The sequence below is a fragment of the Akebia trifoliata genome, chromosome 8 (genome assembly GCF_017979445.1).
Source record: "Akebia trifoliata isolate Shusen 1 chromosome 8, ASM1797944v1, whole genome shotgun sequence".
Taxonomy (NCBI): Eukaryota; Viridiplantae; Streptophyta; class Magnoliopsida; order Ranunculales; family Lardizabalaceae; genus Akebia; species Akebia trifoliata.
The window spans coordinates 5,026,465-5,046,856 of NC_141382.1; the positions used below are offsets into that span (position 1 = coordinate 5,026,465).

General features: G+C 33.3%; 2 protein-coding genes and 2 pseudogenes across 2 annotated transcripts; 3 read left to right on the forward strand and 1 right to left on the reverse strand.

Moving 5' to 3' along the window:
* Positions 1-1,190: 1,190 nt before the first annotated feature.
* On the forward strand, positions 1,191-2,108 carry LOC147395643 (putative CCR4-associated factor 1 homolog 7 pseudogene; annotated as a pseudogene).
* A 4,688-nt stretch (positions 2,109-6,796) lies between these two features.
* On the forward strand, positions 6,797-7,726 carry LOC147395644 (putative CCR4-associated factor 1 homolog 6 pseudogene; annotated as a pseudogene).
* A 2,803-nt stretch (positions 7,727-10,529) lies between these two features.
* Positions 10,530-11,459, forward strand: LOC147395645 (putative CCR4-associated factor 1 homolog 8). The gene has a single exon (XM_086452941.1). The coding sequence runs from the start codon at positions 10,530-10,532 to the stop codon at positions 11,457-11,459; it is 930 nt and encodes a 309-aa protein (XP_086309067.1).
* Positions 11,460-12,996: 1,537 nt separating this feature from the next.
* Positions 12,997-19,937, reverse strand: LOC147395646 (F-box/LRR-repeat protein 17-like). The gene is made up of 11 exons (XM_086452155.1): positions 19,314-19,937; positions 18,453-18,554; positions 17,318-17,462; positions 17,036-17,220; positions 16,821-16,925; positions 15,860-15,957; positions 15,510-15,754; positions 15,353-15,419; positions 15,177-15,262; positions 14,238-14,336; positions 12,997-13,350 (listed from the first exon to the last, which is right to left on the reverse strand). The coding sequence occupies exons 1-11, from the start codon at positions 19,883-19,885 to the stop codon at positions 13,288-13,290; spliced, it is 1,767 nt and encodes a 588-aa protein (XP_086308281.1). The 5' UTR covers positions 19,886-19,937; the 3' UTR covers positions 12,997-13,287.
* Between the last annotated feature and the right edge of the window lie 455 nt (positions 19,938-20,392).

Genomic DNA, 20,392 nt, shown 5'->3' on the forward strand with positions numbered 1-20,392 from the left:
GGAATTAACATTGTAGGAGTAAAATAGCATGCTTAAATTTTTTTTATTGTGCACATGTCACCTCGAGACTTCAATCCCATTCTCGATTAATTTGATCCAAAACTTCTCCATCTATACCCCAAACCTTCACTAAAACATGATGACCATGACTCCTAAAATTAACATAAACTATCAGAACTATTGAATAAGATGTGATTTCATTTGCTATTTTATTTTATTTTATAATTATAATTATATTTAATTTATGAAAAATTCAAATAACATCACTAATGATTTATTTGTTATTACTTACACTATTAAAAAAAAAATCAAAATACTTATTTTGGTTGATTTACAAAAACATTCACTAAAAATAGGTAAACTCCCGAAAAGGCACACTATTCATAAATTTTTACCAAATAGGAAATAAACTAATTAAAGGGTGATTTACCAAAAAATGCACTGACAATTGAAAAATTACCAAAATTTCTCATTGTTCATTTTAATTCCAAAATCAATAATTTATAATTTTCGGAATTACAATATTTTCGTTAAAATGGGGAAATATTTGCCCATTTTATAAAGAAAACGTTTTTTTTCAATACTTTTACTTAAACTAAATCATAAAAAGTATTTATTATTTTATAGAATAGGGGGAAAAAATTAATATTCATTCCACAAATTTATCATTTAAAAAAAAAAAAATAGTTCCAATAATTTAACATTTTAGAAATTAAAATGAATAGTGTGCCATTTTGGTAATTCACTCTAAAATTACACAAAAACCCTTCTCAAAATGAGTTGTTTAAAAATTAACAGTAAGGGTTATTTAGTAATATTAAACAATTTATTGCATTAAATTTTAATCCAAATTAAAACAAATAATATCCATTTCATCGGAATTTCACATTTTTTTTCTCTAATTTTCCGTTAATTTCCCCTGTTTTCAACTGCAAATTTAACTTAAGGTCCAACATCATTGGACATAATAATCCTTTAATTTCGGGAATCCCTAGGAAATCTCTTTTAATCTTCATCTAACCTTTCGGAAATCCTAGTTCTAATCGGATTCAGAATTAGAATTATCCTCTGATTGTGATTTTGAAATGTACGTAGTCGATAAGTAAGTCTCATTTGTTATAAAATGAACTCAGAGCTTGTAATTGATTTTCGATATAAAACTTTGAAGAATTCTGAAGAGTGAGAAAGAGATGGAGATAATAGAGGTTTGGAGCTGGAACTTTGAGAAGGAGATGTCTTGCATAGAAGAAATCGTCTTGAGCTACCCTTATATTTCATTTGACACCGAATTCCCGGGCTTCTTACGAAACACTCCTCGAGATTCATCTCAGTTAGATCGATACGAGGATTTGAAGTTCAACGTGAATCAACTCAAAATAATACAATTGGGTTTATCGTTCTCGGACGAGAATGGGAATCGGCCGATTTCCGGTGGAGTCTGGCAATTCAATTTCAATCATTTTAATCCAAAATTCGATTTCCAGGTATCGAGTTCGATCGACTTACTACGACGAAATGGAATTAATTTAGAAAAGAACTTCATACAAGGAATCGATGTGAATGTATTCTCGTCGAGATTTACAAAGGCATTTTTACATAATCGAAGCATCAAATGGATTACATTTCATGGTTTCTACGATTTAGCTTATGCGATGAAGTTGGTGATGAACAAACCGATGCCGTATACATTGGAAGGTTTTTTGAGGTCCATCTATACTATTTTTGGACATATTTACGACGTGAAATACATGGCTGGACTATGTGAAGGAATGATAGGTGGGGAGATTGGATTGGAGAGCTTGGCCAAGATACTAAAAGTGGAAAGAATCGGGGCATCTCATCAAGCAGGTTCCGATAGTTTGTTAACGACTTGTTGTTTTTGGAAGATGAAGACAGAATTTGATCAATTAACGGAAAACAAATGCGATGGATTTTTGTATGGGATTAGTTCGAATTTGCGTCATCGATCTTATTTTGTTGGGTATCCGATTGGTGATCGATATTGCTACCCAGTTTATCGACAGCAGTGTACCAATCACTATAGCTATCCAGTTTATCGACAACAGTGTGGCACATTTGTTCGCAGTTTCTACTTACCGAGGCCATAGTGGAAGATTTGATCAGTTACTGATTTTTTTTTTTTCTCATTTTTGTTTTTAATCAAATTTAATTTTCTACAATATAAGTGAATGTTTGTTTTCTTTTAATGAGATCGGTAACTGGGCTTTGTCTGGAAATTGAACTCAAGTCTGTGGTATCAAATTTCTTATATGAGGGTATGAGAGGAAATTAAAGGAAAATTAGAAAACTTACCCTTTTGGAAAAAAAATAAGTTGGTTATCAGAAAGATTAAAAACCATTTTGGTAAATATTTTGAAATCCAGACATATTCAATAATTTTGAAATTTTAAAATTTAGCCAACTTAAGGGGTAGTGTCTCACTAATTGCATTTAATCTTCAAAATGAATCATACTACGGTTTCAATCTATCTTCAATCTATCTTGCTGTAGTCAAATTTCTTATATGAGGGAATGATTATAGAAATTAAAAGAGAATTAGTAAACTTACTATTTTGGAAAAATTGGTTACTAGTAAAGATCAAAAACCATTTTGGTGAATATTTGATATCCAAACTGGTTCAATAATTTTTGTATTTTTAGATTTTGCCAACGAATCTCATTTGGACTTCAACTAAAGGGGCACAAAATGAACCTTAATAAGGTTTCAATCTCTCTTGCTATCGTCAAATTTCTTATATGATTGAGGGGTTAAAAGGAATTGAAAAAAAATTAGAAAAGTTACCCTTTGGAGTTGATTACTAGTAAAGATCAAAAACCATTTGGTAAATGTTTAGAACACTAGACAAGTTTATTTTAAAATTTAGCCAACTTAAGACCCATTGTCAAATTTTTACGTGATTCCCTCAAAATTGAGGTACATCCATGGATCACATCGATTCCACTATAAAGAGAAAACTTGCAGTTACAAATTACACAATTTCACCAAAAATGAGAAATATAAATATTCTAGAAAACCTAAGTAGGATTTTACATCATAATAGTAAAATTATAAAAATACTCTAGAGAAAATTTTATTGTTGATCAATACCATCAGGCTCCACAAATCACAACAAACGTGAGAAAAGTGGACTGACCCCAAATTTTCTTGTTGATCAGTACCATCAGGTTTTTAAAGTGACTATTTCACAGGTTTGCAATGGCAATTTCGCTTTAAACCTGCGAAATAGTCAGTCACTTCATTCTAAATTTTTTAACAAAAACGTGATTATTCATGTTTTGGTAATTAAAATGAAAAGTAGCCGGAATTGTAAATAACTCATTTTCAGCTTACGGAATAGTAATTCACCCTAAATTTAATGGAATCCATATCTGCAGTATACTATAGGATCCCAACATCAAAATTGATGGGTTAGCCATTATTCTATTATGACGCAAACATGTGGCACCCGCCTAATAGGTAGTAAGCTAGTACTCTCTATATTTATGTGTGACAACTATTTCGATGAAGCTTCAACGAAAATGACGATGATGTGAGAGAAATATATTACATTATAAAAAAGTGTAATAATTACAATTACAAAGGAAACTATTTCACATCTGAACAGATGTGTGATGACTCAGCATTGCACGTAGATATACACATGATGCTTTTATAAAGTCTGATATCATTAGATAATACGTTGTGTTAGAAATAAATTACAATACAGTACAAAGGTAATACAATTCGTTACAAAGATGTTTTTCTATTTTTCAATTACACCTTCTTCTTTTTCAATCATCTTCTTCTTCGTATCTATGTTTTCAATATTCTTTTAAAAAAAATTCTGAGTTTGAAATCTTCTTCTTCAACTAGTCTAATGAAAATTTTAACGAAAAGGTGAGAGAAATATATTATATTATGAAAAAGTGTAATAATTACACTTGCAAAGGACGACAATAGTAGGTTTAGCGTCAGATCAGGGTAAAGGACATTTTGGGTATGAAAAAATATTTTTTGTCGATGTGGCAACTTTTGAGGGTAAACTCAAAATTCAGATTAGATGAGGCCTAAACTCACAAGTTAGGAGCCTGAATCACTAAAAATCCTAATATTGTGTGTAGATAAACTTCTCATCAAGTTTTAGTTTTACAGGACTCACTTTATTTCATTTACTTTTAACTCCTTCTAACTTTATTATATTTTATCTTTTACCCCTTTTAACCTACTTTTACCCCTTCAACCCTCCCGTCAAGTTATATATTTCCTATACACTTCACCCCTATAACTTTTTTATATTTTCGTTTTTACCCCTTTAATCCATTTGATTAATTTTCATATTTTACTCATTTAACCTTAAAACTTTTTAATAATACTCCTTCAATTTTATTTTTTACACTTTTACCTCCTTAACCCCGAGGGAGGATGTCTGTATCGTAGGCATAAGTGGACTCTAGTAAGAATATATATTTGTTTTATACAGACCTTCAACCAATAAACGAATTGAATTGATCGATTCTACATTTTCTTAACCCAAAAATCGAATCACAACTTGTTCCAAATTGAATCAAACCAGTCTAAAGCTATTGATTTGGTTTGGTTCTCAGTTTGAACTAGACCAAGTTGCACCCTAGAATAAATAACGAGAAATAATGATAATCGAGTATGCAATATGAATCTCTCTTTTGATAAAATTTTGAAACTGGGGATTGTTTTGATTCTTTTAGTGAGGAATTAAAAAAAAAAATACTTATTTCAGTCTATAAGGATTTTTTTCCAAATAAAGTTAATATTTTGAACTTGAGAGTACTTGTTATATATATATATATATATATATATATATATATATAGGGTCACGTTCCTAAGACTCATATTGAGACTCACATTGCGACACACCGTTTTGTCTTATATGGGCAAAAATGTTTGGAATGAGCTGATTTTTTGTGAGGATGATCTCTGTGATGAGGGGATCATCCTGGCAAAAAATCATCCCATTCCAAAACTTCTAACCCCATCAAAATTGATTTACAAAAATTGGACGGTCTATAATTTTTCAACAAAAATTGGACGGTCTAGAAGTTTCATAATGAGCTGATTTTTGGCAAGGATGATCTCCTCACCATAGAGATCATCCTCACAAAAAATCAGCCCATTCCAAATATTTTTGCCCATATAAGACAAAACGGTGTGTCGCAATGTGAGTCCCAATATGAGTCTTAGGAACGCTGTTCATATATATATATATATGTAAGTTATTTGTTTAAAAATGGAATTAACATTGTAGGAGTAAAATAGCATGCTTAATTTTTTTTATTGTGCACATGTCACCTCGAGATTTCAATCCCATTCTCGATTAATTTGATCCAAAAACTTCTCCATCTATTCCCCAAACTTTCACTGAAGCATGATGACCATAACTCCTAAAATTAACAGAAACCATCAGAACTATTGAATTAGATGTGATTTCATTGATCAAGAAGTGACCTTCGAACACGAATACAATGAGGTGAAGTTGTGGGAGTGAGTTGTTAGATTGATTTCTTTTAATACAATTTGTATATTATTCACTCTTTCTAAATTAACTTAAGCGTCAAAGTGGAATCAACAGATACCCAATAAGCATGAGAGCCAAAGGCAACATAGAAGAAAGAAGAGTCTCAATAGTTCGTATCATGAATCCCAAGATGTCGTTCCACAGACCTAATGTATATTTATAAAAACTTTTTTTCTTCTATTATTAAGTTTGTGAACAAATTTGCAATAAAATGGATCCATAAGGTCACATAAATAGTTTCAACAAAAAATATTTGCTATTTTATTTTATTTTATAATTATAATTATATTTAATTTATGAAGATTTCTAATAGCATATTAATGATTTATTTGTTATTACTTACAATATTAAAAAAAATCAAATTAATTATTTTGGTTGATTTACAAAACATTCTCTAAAAATAGGTAAAGTCCCGAACAAGCACACTAATCATAAAATTTTACCGAGTAGGAAAGAAACTAATTAAAGAGTAATTTACCAAAAAATGCACTAACAATTGAAAAATTATAAAAATTTCCCATTGTTCATTTTAATTCCAAAATCAATAATTTATAATTTTTGGAATTACAATATTTTCATTGAAGTGGGGAAATAATTGCCTGTTTTATAAAACAAAAAAAAAAAAAAAAAATCAATAGTTTTACTTAAACTAAAGCAAGAAAATATTTATTATTTTATAGAATAGGGGGAAAAGTTACTATTCATTTTACAAATTTGTCATTTTAAAAGAAAATAGTTCCGAAAATGATAATTTAATATTTTAAATATTAAAATGAATAGTGTGTCATTTTGGTAATTCACTCTAAAATTACACAAAAACCCTTCTCAAAATGAGTTGTTTAATAATTAACAGTAAGGGTTATTTAGTAATATTAAACAGTTTATTGCATTAAACTTTAATCCAAATTAAAACAAATAATATCCATTTCATTGGAATTTCACATTTTTTCTCTACTTTTCCGTTAGTTTCCCCTGTTTTCAACTGCAAAATTTAACTTAAGGTCCGACATCATTGGACATAATAATCCTTTAATATCGGGAATCCCTAGGAAATCTGTTTTAATCTTCATCTAAACTTTCGGAAATCCTAGTTCTAATCGGATTCAGAATTAGAATTATCCTCTGATTGTGATTTTGAAATGTAAGTAGTCGATAAGTAAGTCTCATTTGTTATAAAATAAACTCAGAGCTTGTAATTGATTTTCGATAGAAAACTTTGAAGAATTCTAAAGAGTGAGAAAGAGATGGAGATAATAGAGGTCTGGAGCTGGAACTTTGACAAGGAGATGTCTTGCATAGAAGAAATCGTCTTGAGCTACCCTTATATTTCATTTGACACCGAATTCCCGGGCTTCTTACGAAACACTCCTCGAGATTCATCTCAGTTAGATCGATACGAGGATTTGAAGTTCAATGTGAATCAACTCAAAATAATACAATTGGGTTTATCGTTCTCGGACGAGAATGGGAATTGGCCGATTTCCGGTGGAGTCTGGCAATTCAATTTCAATCATTTTAATCCAAAATTCGATTTCCAGGTATCGAGTTGGATCGACTTACTACGACGAAATGGAATTAATTTAGAAAAGAACTTCATACAAGGAATCGATGTGAATGTATTCTCGTCGAGATTTACAAAGGCATTTTTACGTAATCGAAGCATCAAATGGATTACATTTCATGGTTTCTACGATTTAGCTTATGCGATGAAGTTGGTGATGAACAAACCGATGCCGTATACATTGGAAGGTTTTTTGAGGTCCATCTATACTATTTTTGGACATATTTACGACGTGAAATACATGGCTGGACTATGTGAAGGAATGATAGGTGGGGAGATTGGATTGGAGAGCTTGGCCAAGATACTAAAAGTGGAAAGAATCGGGGCATCTCATCAAGCAGGTTCCGATAGTTTGTTAACGACTTGTTGTTTTTGGAAGATGAAGACAGAATTTGATCAATTAACGGAAAACAAATGCGATGGATTTTTGTATGGGATTAGTTCGAATTTGCGTCATCGATCTTATTTTGTTGGGTATCCGATTGGTGATCGATATTGCTACCCAGTTTATCGACAGCAGTGTACCAATCACTATAGCTATCCAGTTTATCGACAACAGTGTGGCACATTTGTTCGCAGTTTCTACTTACCGAGGCCATTGTGGAAGATTTGATCAGTTACTGATTTTTTTTTCTCATTTTAGTTTTTAATCAAATTAATTTTCTGTAATATAATTTTCTGGAAATTGAACTAAAGTCTGTGGTATCAAATTTCTTATATGAGGGTATGAGAGGAAATTAAAAGAAAATTAGAAAACTTACCCTTTTGGAAAAAAATAAGTTGGTTATCAGTAAGATTAAAAACCATTTTGGTAAATATTTTGAAATCCAGACAGGTTCAATAATTTTGGTATTTTAAAATTTAGCCAACTTAAGGGCAGTGTCTCCCACGAATCACATTTGATCTTCAACTTTAGGGTCAGAAAATGAATCATACTAAGGTTTCAATCTATTCTGATGTAATCAAATTTCTTGTATAAGAGAATGATTAGAAATTAAAAGAGAATTAGAAAACTTACCATTTTGGAAAAAAATGAGTTGGCTACCAGTAAAGATCAAAAACCATTTTGGTGAATATTTGATATACAAACTGGTTCAATAATTTTTGTATTTTCAGATTTTGCCAACTTAAGGGGCGATGTCTCCCACGAATCTCATTTGGACTTCAACTTAAGGATCACAAAATAAACCTTACTAACTGTAGTCAAATTTCTTATATGATTGAGGGGTTAAAAGGAATTGAAAGAAAATTAGAAAAGTTACCCTTGGGAGTTGATTACTAGTAAGATCAAAAACCATTTGTAAATATTTAGAACACTAGACAGGTTTATTTTAAGACCCATTGTCAAATGTTTACTCAAGATTGAGGTATGTTCACGGATCATACCGATTTCACTATAAAGAGAAAATTCGCAGTTACAGATTATACCATTTCACCAAAAACGAGAAATATAAATATTCTAGAAAACCTAAGTAGGATTTTACATCATAATAGTCAAATTATAAAAACACCCTTGAGAAAATTTTCTTATTGATCAGTACTATCAGACTCTACAAATCACAACAAAGGTGAGAAAACTGGACTGACCCCAAATTTTCAAGATAATATTTGGATGATGACGTGAGAAAACTGGGGCTTGGCAGAATCATATTAAATAAATCAAGATTAGAACATTTTATTAAGATAACCGACATTAATTATGATTTTGCCTTGACGAAATTTACAAACAGAGGGACATAGTTGTATGTAATATTTGTAAATTTTGTTATATGGTCTGATTTATTTCCTTTCATATGTGATAGCTGCATTGAGAAGCACAGACCATATATCTGAGCCTTGAACATTGGATGCAACACTTATACAATACCTAGAGAAGTTTAAGATTTTTTTTTTGGTCTCTTAATGCCACCACCAATCATATCAACTTGATGGCCATACTTTAATTTTAAAATTTTGTTATAGATTAAACACCTCCATAATAATGAAATATTCTTGTGTAACTATTGGGAACTCTTCAAGTTTATTTAAATTTTACACAAGTAGTAGTAGTAGTATTGACGGTACGCTAAATATTGTGCCACGGAGAGGGTTTTGCTGATGTGGTGCCATCACCTGTCAGCACAACACACCACATAGGACAGATAAGTTCTCCGATGTCTTGTCTCGTGCGAGTGCCTTTTTTTTTTTCTTGGGCAGCTCCACAACAAATATCGTTGTGCGCATGATGAGCCAGATCGTGGTGCCAGTCGACATGATTGGGAAAGGAATGAACCCACCAAGGGTGACACAGCCGACTAGAAGATAGATAATGGGAAAACCCTTACCATCATGTAGGATGACGAGCAATCCAACAATGCCACCTAGGACTAAAGGGAACTTATGGCCTCTTCCAAGTAATAAGATCATCATCATCATCAAAGACTTATCCCAAATGTTTAAGATTGGCTGAAAATAATGTTCCTCCACTCAAAATTTTCAAAAATTATGTATATAAAAAAATTTCAAATGCCAAATATGTTCCTATGCTAAGCAAGTGATTGATTCAACTTGGAGGAGAGCATGTAAAAAAGCAAGGTCGGGCGAGGTGACCGACAATGTAATAACAAGTACAAGCTAGATCTACCCCGATTGAATAGAACAAACTCTTTGAATGTTACATCTTCTTCTCCGTATGAAATCTTCTTCTTCATATATGTATTTTCAATCTTCTTGATAAAAATTCTAATAACATTTTTAACTATTTATTTGTTATTAAAAGTTTAACTTATTATTATTGATTTACCAAAACATTCACTCCAAAATTATAAAGAGCTACTATTATCTCACCAACTTTTACTAATGCCACACCAATTCTTATATAAATTATCAAAGAATTATACGCACTTGGTGAGGTGTTTGTAAAAGTTGGTGCGGCAATAACAATAACAACTCTCTAAGTATAATTTGTCCCTGCAAGAAAATCCTGACTCCACCCTTGTTGGTGTGCCAATATCAACTTCTATTGGCACACCAACTTTTATTTATTCTCAACCATTTACTTATTTTATTTATTTGTAATTGAGGTGTAATAAGTAAAAGTTGGGGGGTGCCAATAGAAGCTGATACTGGGAATTATTAACCCTTTTTGAAATTAAAATGAATAATATTCATTTTTTGGGAATTTCAATTTAAATTTCAGTGTTTTTACATCATTGGATATCCTTTTACTTTCGGGAATCCCAAGGAAATCTCATTTAAAAATCTTGCGAACTCGGAAATAGAAAGTCTTAACGAACTTCCTTCTTAGAAATAGAAAGTCTATCATTCAATTCCGTTGAATCACTCTCAAAGAATCCTTTTTAGATATTCCGTTTTAAACTGAATTTACGATAGAAAACCAGATATTTTGAAGAATTCTGAGAGAGAGAGACAGAGATATGGAGATAGAAGAGGTCTGGAGCTGGAACTTTGAACACGAGATGTCTCGCATTGAAGAAATGGTCTTGACCTACCCTTATATTTCATTTGATACCGAGTTCCCGGGTTTCTTACGTAATACTCCTCGTGATTCTTCTCAGTTGGATCGATACGAGGATTTGAAGTTCAACGTTGATCGCCTCAAAATAATACAATTGGGTTTATCGATCTCGGATGAGAATGGGAATCGTCCAATTTCAGGTGGGGTTTGGCAATTCAATTTCAACCATTTTAATCCAGAATTTGATTTCCATGTTTCGAGTTCGATCGAATTACTACGACGAAATGGGATAAATTTGGAGAAAAATTTCATACAAGGAATTGATGTCAATGTCTTCTCGTCGAGATTTACAAAAATTTTGTTGGGTAATCGAAGCATTAAATGGATTACATTTCATGGTTTCTATGATTTAGCTTATGCAATGAAGTTGGTGATGAACAAGCCAATGCCGTATACATTGAGAGGCTTTTTGAGTTCCATCGATACCATTTTTGGACATGTTTACGACGTTAAATACATGGCTGGACTATGCCAAGGAATGAGAGGTGGCGAAATTGGATTAGAGAGATTGGCAAAGATACTGAAAGTAGAAAGAATCGGGACATCTCATCAAGCGGGTTCCGATAGTTTGTTAACAACTTCTTGTTTTTGGAAGATGAAGACAGAATTTAATCAATTGACGGAAAACAAATGCGATGGATTTTTGTATGGGATTAGTTCGAATATGCGTAATCAGTCTTATTTTGTTGGGTATCCGATTGGTGATCGATATTGCTACCCAGTTTATCGACAGCAGTGTACCAATCACTATAGCTATCCAGTTAATCCACAGCAATGTGGCACATTTGTTCACAGTTTCTACTTACCGAGGCCAACGTGGAAGATTTGATCAGTTTTTTTTTTTCTCGTTTTTGGTTGTAATCAAAGTTAATTTTCTGTAATATAATGGTTGTATTTTTATTTTATGATATAGAACACTGGTTGGAGACTGCTAATTGCAGAGATTTCTATCTCAGGGTCTATATAAGCTTGCATATGAAAATGGGTTGGAAAACAGTTTTGGGGAAAAAAATGTATAATTTACATGTGTAATTTTTCAGAAAAGTAATTTTCTCAAAGATAATAATTTTTCCATCTTGGCTGGTAAATATTCTTTAATCCAACTCCTAAGGTAATTGATTTTGTTGTGTGTGAAAATCATTGTTTTTAGTGAGATCAGTAACTGGTGTTGGCAGGAAATTAAAGTCAAGTATGAATCCCTCTTGCTGTAGTCAAATTTCTTATATGAGGGTATGAAAGGAAATTAAAAGAAAATTAGAAAACTTACCCTTTTGGAAAAAAAAATAAGTTGGTTCAGTAAGATTAAAAACCATTTTGGTAAATATTTTGAAATCCAGACTGGTTCAATAATTTTGGTATTTACAAATTTAGCCAACTTAAGAGGCAGTGTCTGCCATGAATCACTTTTGATCTTCAACTTAAGGGTCAGAAAATGAGTCATACTAAGGTTTCAATCTATCCTTCTGTCAAATTTCTTATATGAGGGTATGATTGGAAATTAAAAGAGAATTAGATAACTTACCATTTTGGAAAAATTGAGTTGGTTACCAATAAAGATCAAAAACCATTTTGGTAAGTATTTGATATCCAGAATGGTTCAATATTTTTTGTATTTTCAGATTTTGCCAACTTAAGGGACGATGTCTCCCACAAATCGCATTTGGACTTCAACTTAATTAAGGGTCACAAAATGAATCAAACTAAGGTTTCAATATCACTTGCTGTAGTCAAATTTCTTATATGAGGAGGGTTTAAAAGGAATTGGAAGAACATTAGAAAACTTAAACATTTTGGAAAAAAAAAATTAAGTTGGTTACCAGTAACGATGAAAAACCATTTTGGTAAATATTTTGAAATCCAGACTGGTTCAATATTTTTTTATTTTCAGATTTAGCCAATGTAAGGGGCTGTCTCCCACAAATAGCATTTGGTTTTCAACTCAAGGGTCACAAAATGAATCATACTAAGGTTCAGTCTCTTAATCTCTTGCTGTTGACAAATTTCTTATATAAGTATAAAGAAATTAAAAGAATATTAGAAAACTTACCATTTTGGGAAAAAAAAGTAAGTTGGTTACTGGTAAACAATTTAAAAAACCTACTTTGGTAAACATTTAGAAAACCAGACTGCTTCAATAATTTTGTTATTTTCAAATTTAGCCAACTTGAAAGGCAGTGCGAGGAATCACATTTGATCTTCAAATTAATGGTCACAAAATGAATCGTGCTAAGGGTTCAATCTCTCGATGTATTCAGATTTTTTTACGAGGGAACAAAAGGAATAAAAAGAAAATTAGAAAACTTACCATTCAGGAAAAACTCCCTTACATATATATAATCAACGAAAGAATAGAAAATCACAGGTTGAACACATTTCCAGAATTAAAAATGATGCTTTATTGATAATAGAGAGGTCATATAGTGAAGGCTACAAGTCATTCAGTCACAAAATGGCTCTCTTCTCTCCCTATCATACTGATTAGTTTCCTTTCAAGTATCTCAAAATACTGTCATCAGTCTCACCACTGTGAACAATTGTAGATCATATGGATTCTTTGGGACACAAGCCCTTCAAATTACCAAAAATAAACCATCCAGATAGATACATGGGTATAGAAGTAGGAGATTAAAATTGGGTGTAGATGAGATATGCATGCATCATTCGACAAGCACATTACACCGTACTTGCCGCACTCTTCTCCCCTTTTCATCATTGGATGGCTGCAAGAGGAAACAAAAGTTATATGAGATTAACCAAGTTGTGGGTACAAGTATAGTATTAAATTTCAACATATTTCCACGAAATATTTCCATTTCCACAAGTTCCGACATGAAATTTAATTGACAATTTCTTTTTGTAAACATTTTGGTGGAAATCACCATTCATTTTGCAAAATATTTCAATGAATAGTGAATTTCAACCAAAATATCAAATTTTAGGTATAGAAATGCAATATTTCGATGGAAATATTTCTAGGAACAGTAAACTTCGTCCGAAATATTCTTTTTTGAAAAAAAATAATAATAATTTCTTTTGAGAAATAACTTGTAAATTACATATAGTATTTTTACTAATAAAGTATTGCATATAACATCCATCTGTTAGTATAAATGAATTATGATTAGTTAGTCTATTTCATCTTATTTTAATGTAGTCTAAGTATATTAGTACGTCTATATAAGCACGCACACAATCGGTCACATTTTAATTGATTGGACACATTAGTAATATGTTGTATGTAGTTAACGCAACATTACTCTTATTTTCATGTAAAATATTATTCTTTTCCATTGTCGTACTCTCAATACTTGCAAGTATATATAGCAAAATGTTGCTGTTCTTCATTTTCACAATCCATATGGTTGTTTATTGTATTTTGTTGACTTACTGAATGTGTTTTGAATGCTTATTTTATGATTTTCTACAGGATCAATAAACATTTCTTCAATATTTCTGTCATTTCCATTCTTTCCAAAAGTTGTTTTAATTTCCACACTGATCAAAATATTTCCATTTCCAGACTAACCGAAATCGAAATGTAACACCTTGGGTACAACTAATGAGTGTTCAAGACATAATGTTGCATAAGAGTGAGTGTCGGGGATACCTGTGGGGTGAGCAACTGCGGGACTTGGACCCTCTTGGAACCATCTGCCAAACGCTTGCATGGGAAGTGATTGTCTATGGCACCAAAATCATTGCAGACCTGCAAGGGAAATGAGATGTATTAACTTTCAACGGCTTATTTGAGAATCTGATACTATAGTGGAAATAAAGCATTCGACAATGCCTTATAGCATGACACCATCAGAAAATAACGAAAAATTCAAAAGTTCAGACACAGATCTACACATTCCTAATTTAACAACAAATTCAGTCATTTATGTTCTTGATTTACTTCTGTTTTCGCAACTAGAAAAGCAAACTCATCCCATAGACAGGTTGGAATAAATTTAATTTAAATGTGTCTAGAAAATTTTTATGTGACCTAAAACAAACACAAGTTTTAATTAAAATTAATGGATCATAAATAATCCAAATCAATGAGGATAAAACTGGAATCCATATCTGCAATGTAATGTAGGATCCCAACATCAAAATTGATGGGTTGGCAATTATTCTATTATGACGCAAGCATGTGGCACCCACCTAATGGGCAGAAAGCTAGTGCTCCCTCTATTTATAAGTGGCCATTCACACTTTTTTCGTTTCTTGGAAATAAGTGCTCCCATCACCACTGTTTTAAAGAGATTGGGGTGGAGCACCTATTGCACATAGATAGGGATCGAAGTCACTGCAACGAGGAATCATCTTTGGGAAAGTCAATCCAAGTATTTTTTACATTTTTTGTTTATTATATTAGTGTTTTGGTTTGATTCAAAAACTAGATTCATTGGCTTGTGTGGTTTTATGTGGAAAAAATCTCCAACATAAAGTGGCCTCCTTTCCGTTTGATTTATTCTTAGTCTGGGAATCTGCTAAACCATTGAATCTCAGCAACCCAAGATTGCGGAAACAATAAGTACATAGAGACATGCTTGTTTACCTGACTTTGAATTGCTCCCATCAACATTTCTTGGCATCCTGAAGCATGAACACTTTCCAGACTCTGGCACTGAAGTAGTAACCTTTCTGCATGGAACATTCGAATAAGATTAATGTGTTTTTCAGTGTCCAAAATAGTAAAAAAATCAACCTTAAAGGGAAGGTCCGATAACACACCAGGATTCAGGTTTGTGCAAGAAGTCAGATTAAGGTCATTAAGTTCCGGGCAGTTCAGATATAGGGCCTGCAAGACAAATTCAACCATTAAGAAACTTAGAATAGCTATACTAATTCAACAACTTATCATTTTTATCTTCCATCAAAAGAGGCTCACATCTAAACCAGAACAACCCCACAAGCTGAGTTTCTTCAACAGCGCATGTTTGATTATCAGCTTCTGGTGTACAAGTTGGAGTTGGAGTTGGAGCTTCCTCTTGGGTGTTGTGGGTTCACAACCGCTGTTATCGATGTTGGACCCATTATCTTCACTTACGTTTCGAGAATTTGGATCACATATGGTCATCCCACAGTCCATGAGTTCCAGTAGGGGCAATTGGGCCACAGCAAATTGAATGCCACCTGAATTAGCCAAAGGGGTAGTCAAATACAAGCTTGTAAGCACACACTTGCAGCATTATAAAGCAGAGATTTTTATTGAGGCTGAGAGCTTTGTTAGAAAATTACTTGAGGTGATGTTAGGACAAAGAGCAAGGAGAAGCCTAGATAAAGTTTCATGGAACTCATTGCATATCACTCCAATACCACTGTCACTGATGCTTGAACTGAAATCAAGAACAAGAAGTATATTAGAATTATTTAAATGTAAAATAAGTCAGTTGTCTCGAATCCCATAGAAGTGTTAAACCAATGTTCGGAACTTTTATTAAAAATTCAGATTATGAAAAAAATCAATTCAGTTGATTTGGAGACCGAATACTTGGCTCAACACCAAAATAAAATTAATCATCTAGCACAAACAGGTCCTTAAATCAGAAGGTTGAAATTAATTGCTCGGATTCGTTTAGTCAACCCCAGACTTTGAGATAGTGCTTGATGATGATCACTCACACACACACACGCACACACACACACACACACACACACACACACACATTTGTGTCTAACATATGGACACAAAAATAACTCAACCAAGTCAATTTGAGTTTGGTTGAATCTTTGCTACTAATAACGAATTGCGGAGTCAACGTTATCATCCATGCCTTATCCCAAACATTGGGGTCAGTGGGACCAAACAGGTTTCTCAATAAATGCTTCAATTTGACTCCAGTTGTTGGTACTAATCAATCCAAAATAAACTTAAAATATATATATATATATATATATATATATATATATTCAGTGATCAGTGAATAAGCTCAATCGAAGTACAATAAACTTTAGTATGGACTACGAACATCATTACATACAGCCATTAGTATTCTGTAAAATGGATCAGTTTGGTAGCTTGTGAGCTATCTTAATAAATTTGTGCCTTCCAAGTTCCAACAAATTTAATTGCATATACAAATTAAAATATCGATGATGTGTATACAAAGAGCCACGCTGTTGAACTTCATTCTAGTTTTTTTAAATTGCTGATTTCCATAAACATTAAGTTCAACTAAAGCTGGTAATGGATGCATACCCACTCAGATCAAGCAATTCTAGGTTAGGATAGGAGGAAGCAATGGAAACCACAGATGCATCAGTGATTTCTGAACCATGTACAAGAGAAAGCATTCGCAAACCCCTGAACAAGGAAACAACCAAATACCATTTGAGTTTGATCCCACAAAGAGAATTTTCTTAATGATGCATGTAACGTCGAAAACTAGTGATGTATAAAACAAATTAACAGACCTCAAGTTTGCAGCTGCGAGAGCAAGCACAACAGCATGAGACAGTCGGAGAGATGCAATATGGATTTTTCTCAACCTTGGACAGCTCCTTCCCAGACCATCCATTAAGGTAGTGAGATCAGTAGAATCATTTTCTTGGTGAGAAAAATTAAGGGAAAGCTCTTTCAAATTTGGACAGTTGAAAATCTGTGAATAACAAATGATATTAGTTAATACATGTTCAGAAAAACCAAACAAATCAAATGGAGATGAAAATGACACTCAGAAGAAAAAAGAAAATTACCATTTTTGAGAGGGAGTAAAGATCTGAGAGCCAGAGTGTTGACAGACTTGAAGAACACAAATTGAAATAACCAAGGTTAGAGCACCCTTCCATCTTAAGGCTTGAAAGGCACCGTTTCTCAGCAACAAAACGACCCAACTCATCCCTGCAGTATAAAAACACAAATGAAATCACGAGGTCAGAGAAAAATATGCAAATGGACATAAACAGTAGACCACTTTTGAAGCTTTATTCGAGCACTATCTCTTGCAAATATGAATTATTTAAGTTAAAAATTAAAAGAGAATATAAAGCACCCAAGAAATCCTACCAAATTTAAATGATGAAATATCACAAAACATCGAAAATCATTTCCTCAATACATTGAAACCCATAGGAAAACAATTCCAATTGTACATGTGAGTAAGGCAGCCAAGAAAAGGGGGAAAAAATGTTAGGTAGCCATCCTTATAAAAGACCAAAGATCAAAAGACGGATGAAAAAGAAGATAAACCCACAAAACATTGAGACCCTCCTTATTTAACTAAAGAACAAAAAAGGAAAAATAACCCAACAAAACAATGAGAACTATTCTCTATAATTTGAAACCCATAGAAAACCATTCCAATTGTACATGTGTGTGTGTGTCAATCAAGAAAAGATCAAATTATCAGGCCATCCTTATAAAACCAAAGATCAAAACACTGAGACCGGAAAAACAAGCAGAGTGAGCCCACTAGTTCTTGGAAAATATGATCACAAAAATGCAAAATGGGTCTAAATCCTGGAAACATGCACAAAATGCAACCATAACGTAAATCAAACACTAACAAAAACAAAGAACAAATTTTCATCCTGAAAACAAAAAATGAATCTTCTGCCGCTACTAATACTAACAATTAACAACAGTAAAAAAATGGATCATAAAACAACAGATCTATCTCAAGAACAAACAAAAAAATTTACAAGCACAGATACTTCAGACAGTGCTAATAAACCACATATCATTCCAAAAATAGATGAAATTCCAAAATTAACAATTGAAAAACAACTAGGAAACACCACTACAAATCAAATCCACCAACTTCTGGTTTGCAAATAACACAGGAAATCAAACCAAACCCTAGGGTAGGGGAATGGGGAGGGAAAAATGTACCCAGTTATCCGATTAGTTCCAGTATCAGATGTAGAGATCTCCATTGCTTCCAAATTGGGACATGCAAACGCAATGCAGGCCAACATGGTTGCATCCAAATCACTACAACAACCCAAAAGAATACATTAATGTGTCAATCGACACCCATTCAAGATCAAGTTAAATGGCAAAGTAAAGTAGTAGGATTCATGCGGCCAACCCCAATATTTGGGGAAACCCATATATGATGATGATGATGATGATGCAATGATGCCGATGATCAAGACCCATTTCTTTAATTAATTTCATTATTTCGTTTTGTCCTTTGTGTGGGAAATTAGATTCTGATCAAGATCAACTTAAGGCAATGTGAACAATTAAACCAATTAAATCCTTAAATCAAACACATAGGGCCAGTTTAGATCCTTATTTATGACTTCCAGAAAATATACTTTTTAGAGCTTTTGGGGCCAGAAAAAAAAACTCTTTCATACCCAAAAAAAATGGAGATCCAAATAGACCCTTATACCAACCCCAATAATTATGCAATTGATGATGACAATCGAGACCCATTTCATAAATTAATTTCTTTATTTGATTTTGCTCGTTGTTTGGACAATTGGATTCTGATCAAGATCAACTCAAGGCAATGTGAGCAAAACAGTTTAATTCTTAAATCGAACACATAGGACCCATTTAGATTCTCATTTGTGTCCCAAGAAAAACATTTTTTAGAGCTTTTGTTACCCAAAAAAGAGAACTTTTTTACCTGTGAAAATGGAGATCCAAACAGACCCTTAATCTTGTTTATAACCGATCCAACTCTTTTTCAAAACAAAACATAAAATAAAATAAAAATAAAAAAACAGAAGAAACCCTAACCTTTCCATCCTGAGAGAGAGTCTAACAAGCCTTGAACACTTCTGCAACACCGATCCAACAAATCTAACTTCAGCCTTCTCCGGAACCCTAAGCCTCAGCTCCTCCGCCGCCCTCCAAACCCTCCTCGAACAATTCCTCCATCCCTTACATACCATCCCCGCTGACAACAATGCTGCCGGCGGCAACCTCCTAAACACCTCCCACAAGCAACTAAAAGCAACACCAGCCCCATCGGAATCTGACTCCATTTCAGGCGACTCACCATAGTAATCATTATCATCAAATGCCGGTGAGGAGTCGTCGATGATCTCATCGTCATCGAACGAGAGCGCACGACGAAGGTGAGAGTGAGTGTGACGTGGCGGAGGTGTGAGAATGGAGGATTCGATCGTGGCGGTGGTGGTGATGGAGGTGGTGCTGGTGCTGATGTTGCAATAGTGACCTTTCTTAGGCTGGCCACAACGGCCACAATTGTAGTTCCCGCGCTTTTTGCCTCGTTTGAGATGAGTGGCGTCGATGGTGGCGATCGATGGAGTGATGGTCGCTGAAGGGTGGCGATGGTGCTGCTGCATCTGGTTTTGGTTTTTTTTTTACAGTAGAGAGAGAGTGAGTGAGAGAGAGAGAGAGTGAGGGGGGGAAGAAATAAAGGGCGCGTGGAGATATATATACTGTCGGAAAGGGGCGGGAGTTTTGGAGTTATTTTCGCGCCTTTGTTTAAAAGCTAAGGGCGCGTCAGATGTTGAAAGTACGAAAGTGACCTTGGCTCTCTACAAGTTTTATGTTTTGTAACACCTGTAAAACTCTATGAATTAGTAATACCTCCCTTTCAGTTTCACTTCAACCGTCCCACTCCCATACCTAGGGTTCTCAATGGATCAGATCGGTTTCGATTTGGAACCAATCCAATAAGATCAAATTAGATCCGAAAAGCATTGGATCGAATTCTATCTGATTGGATTTTGTCAGATCTCTGCATAATTGATCTAGAACTAATCCAATGAGATATCAAATCAAAACATTATTGGATTGCATTCTTATCAAAATCAAAATCATTCGTTTAGACCCCAAAAGTTATCAAA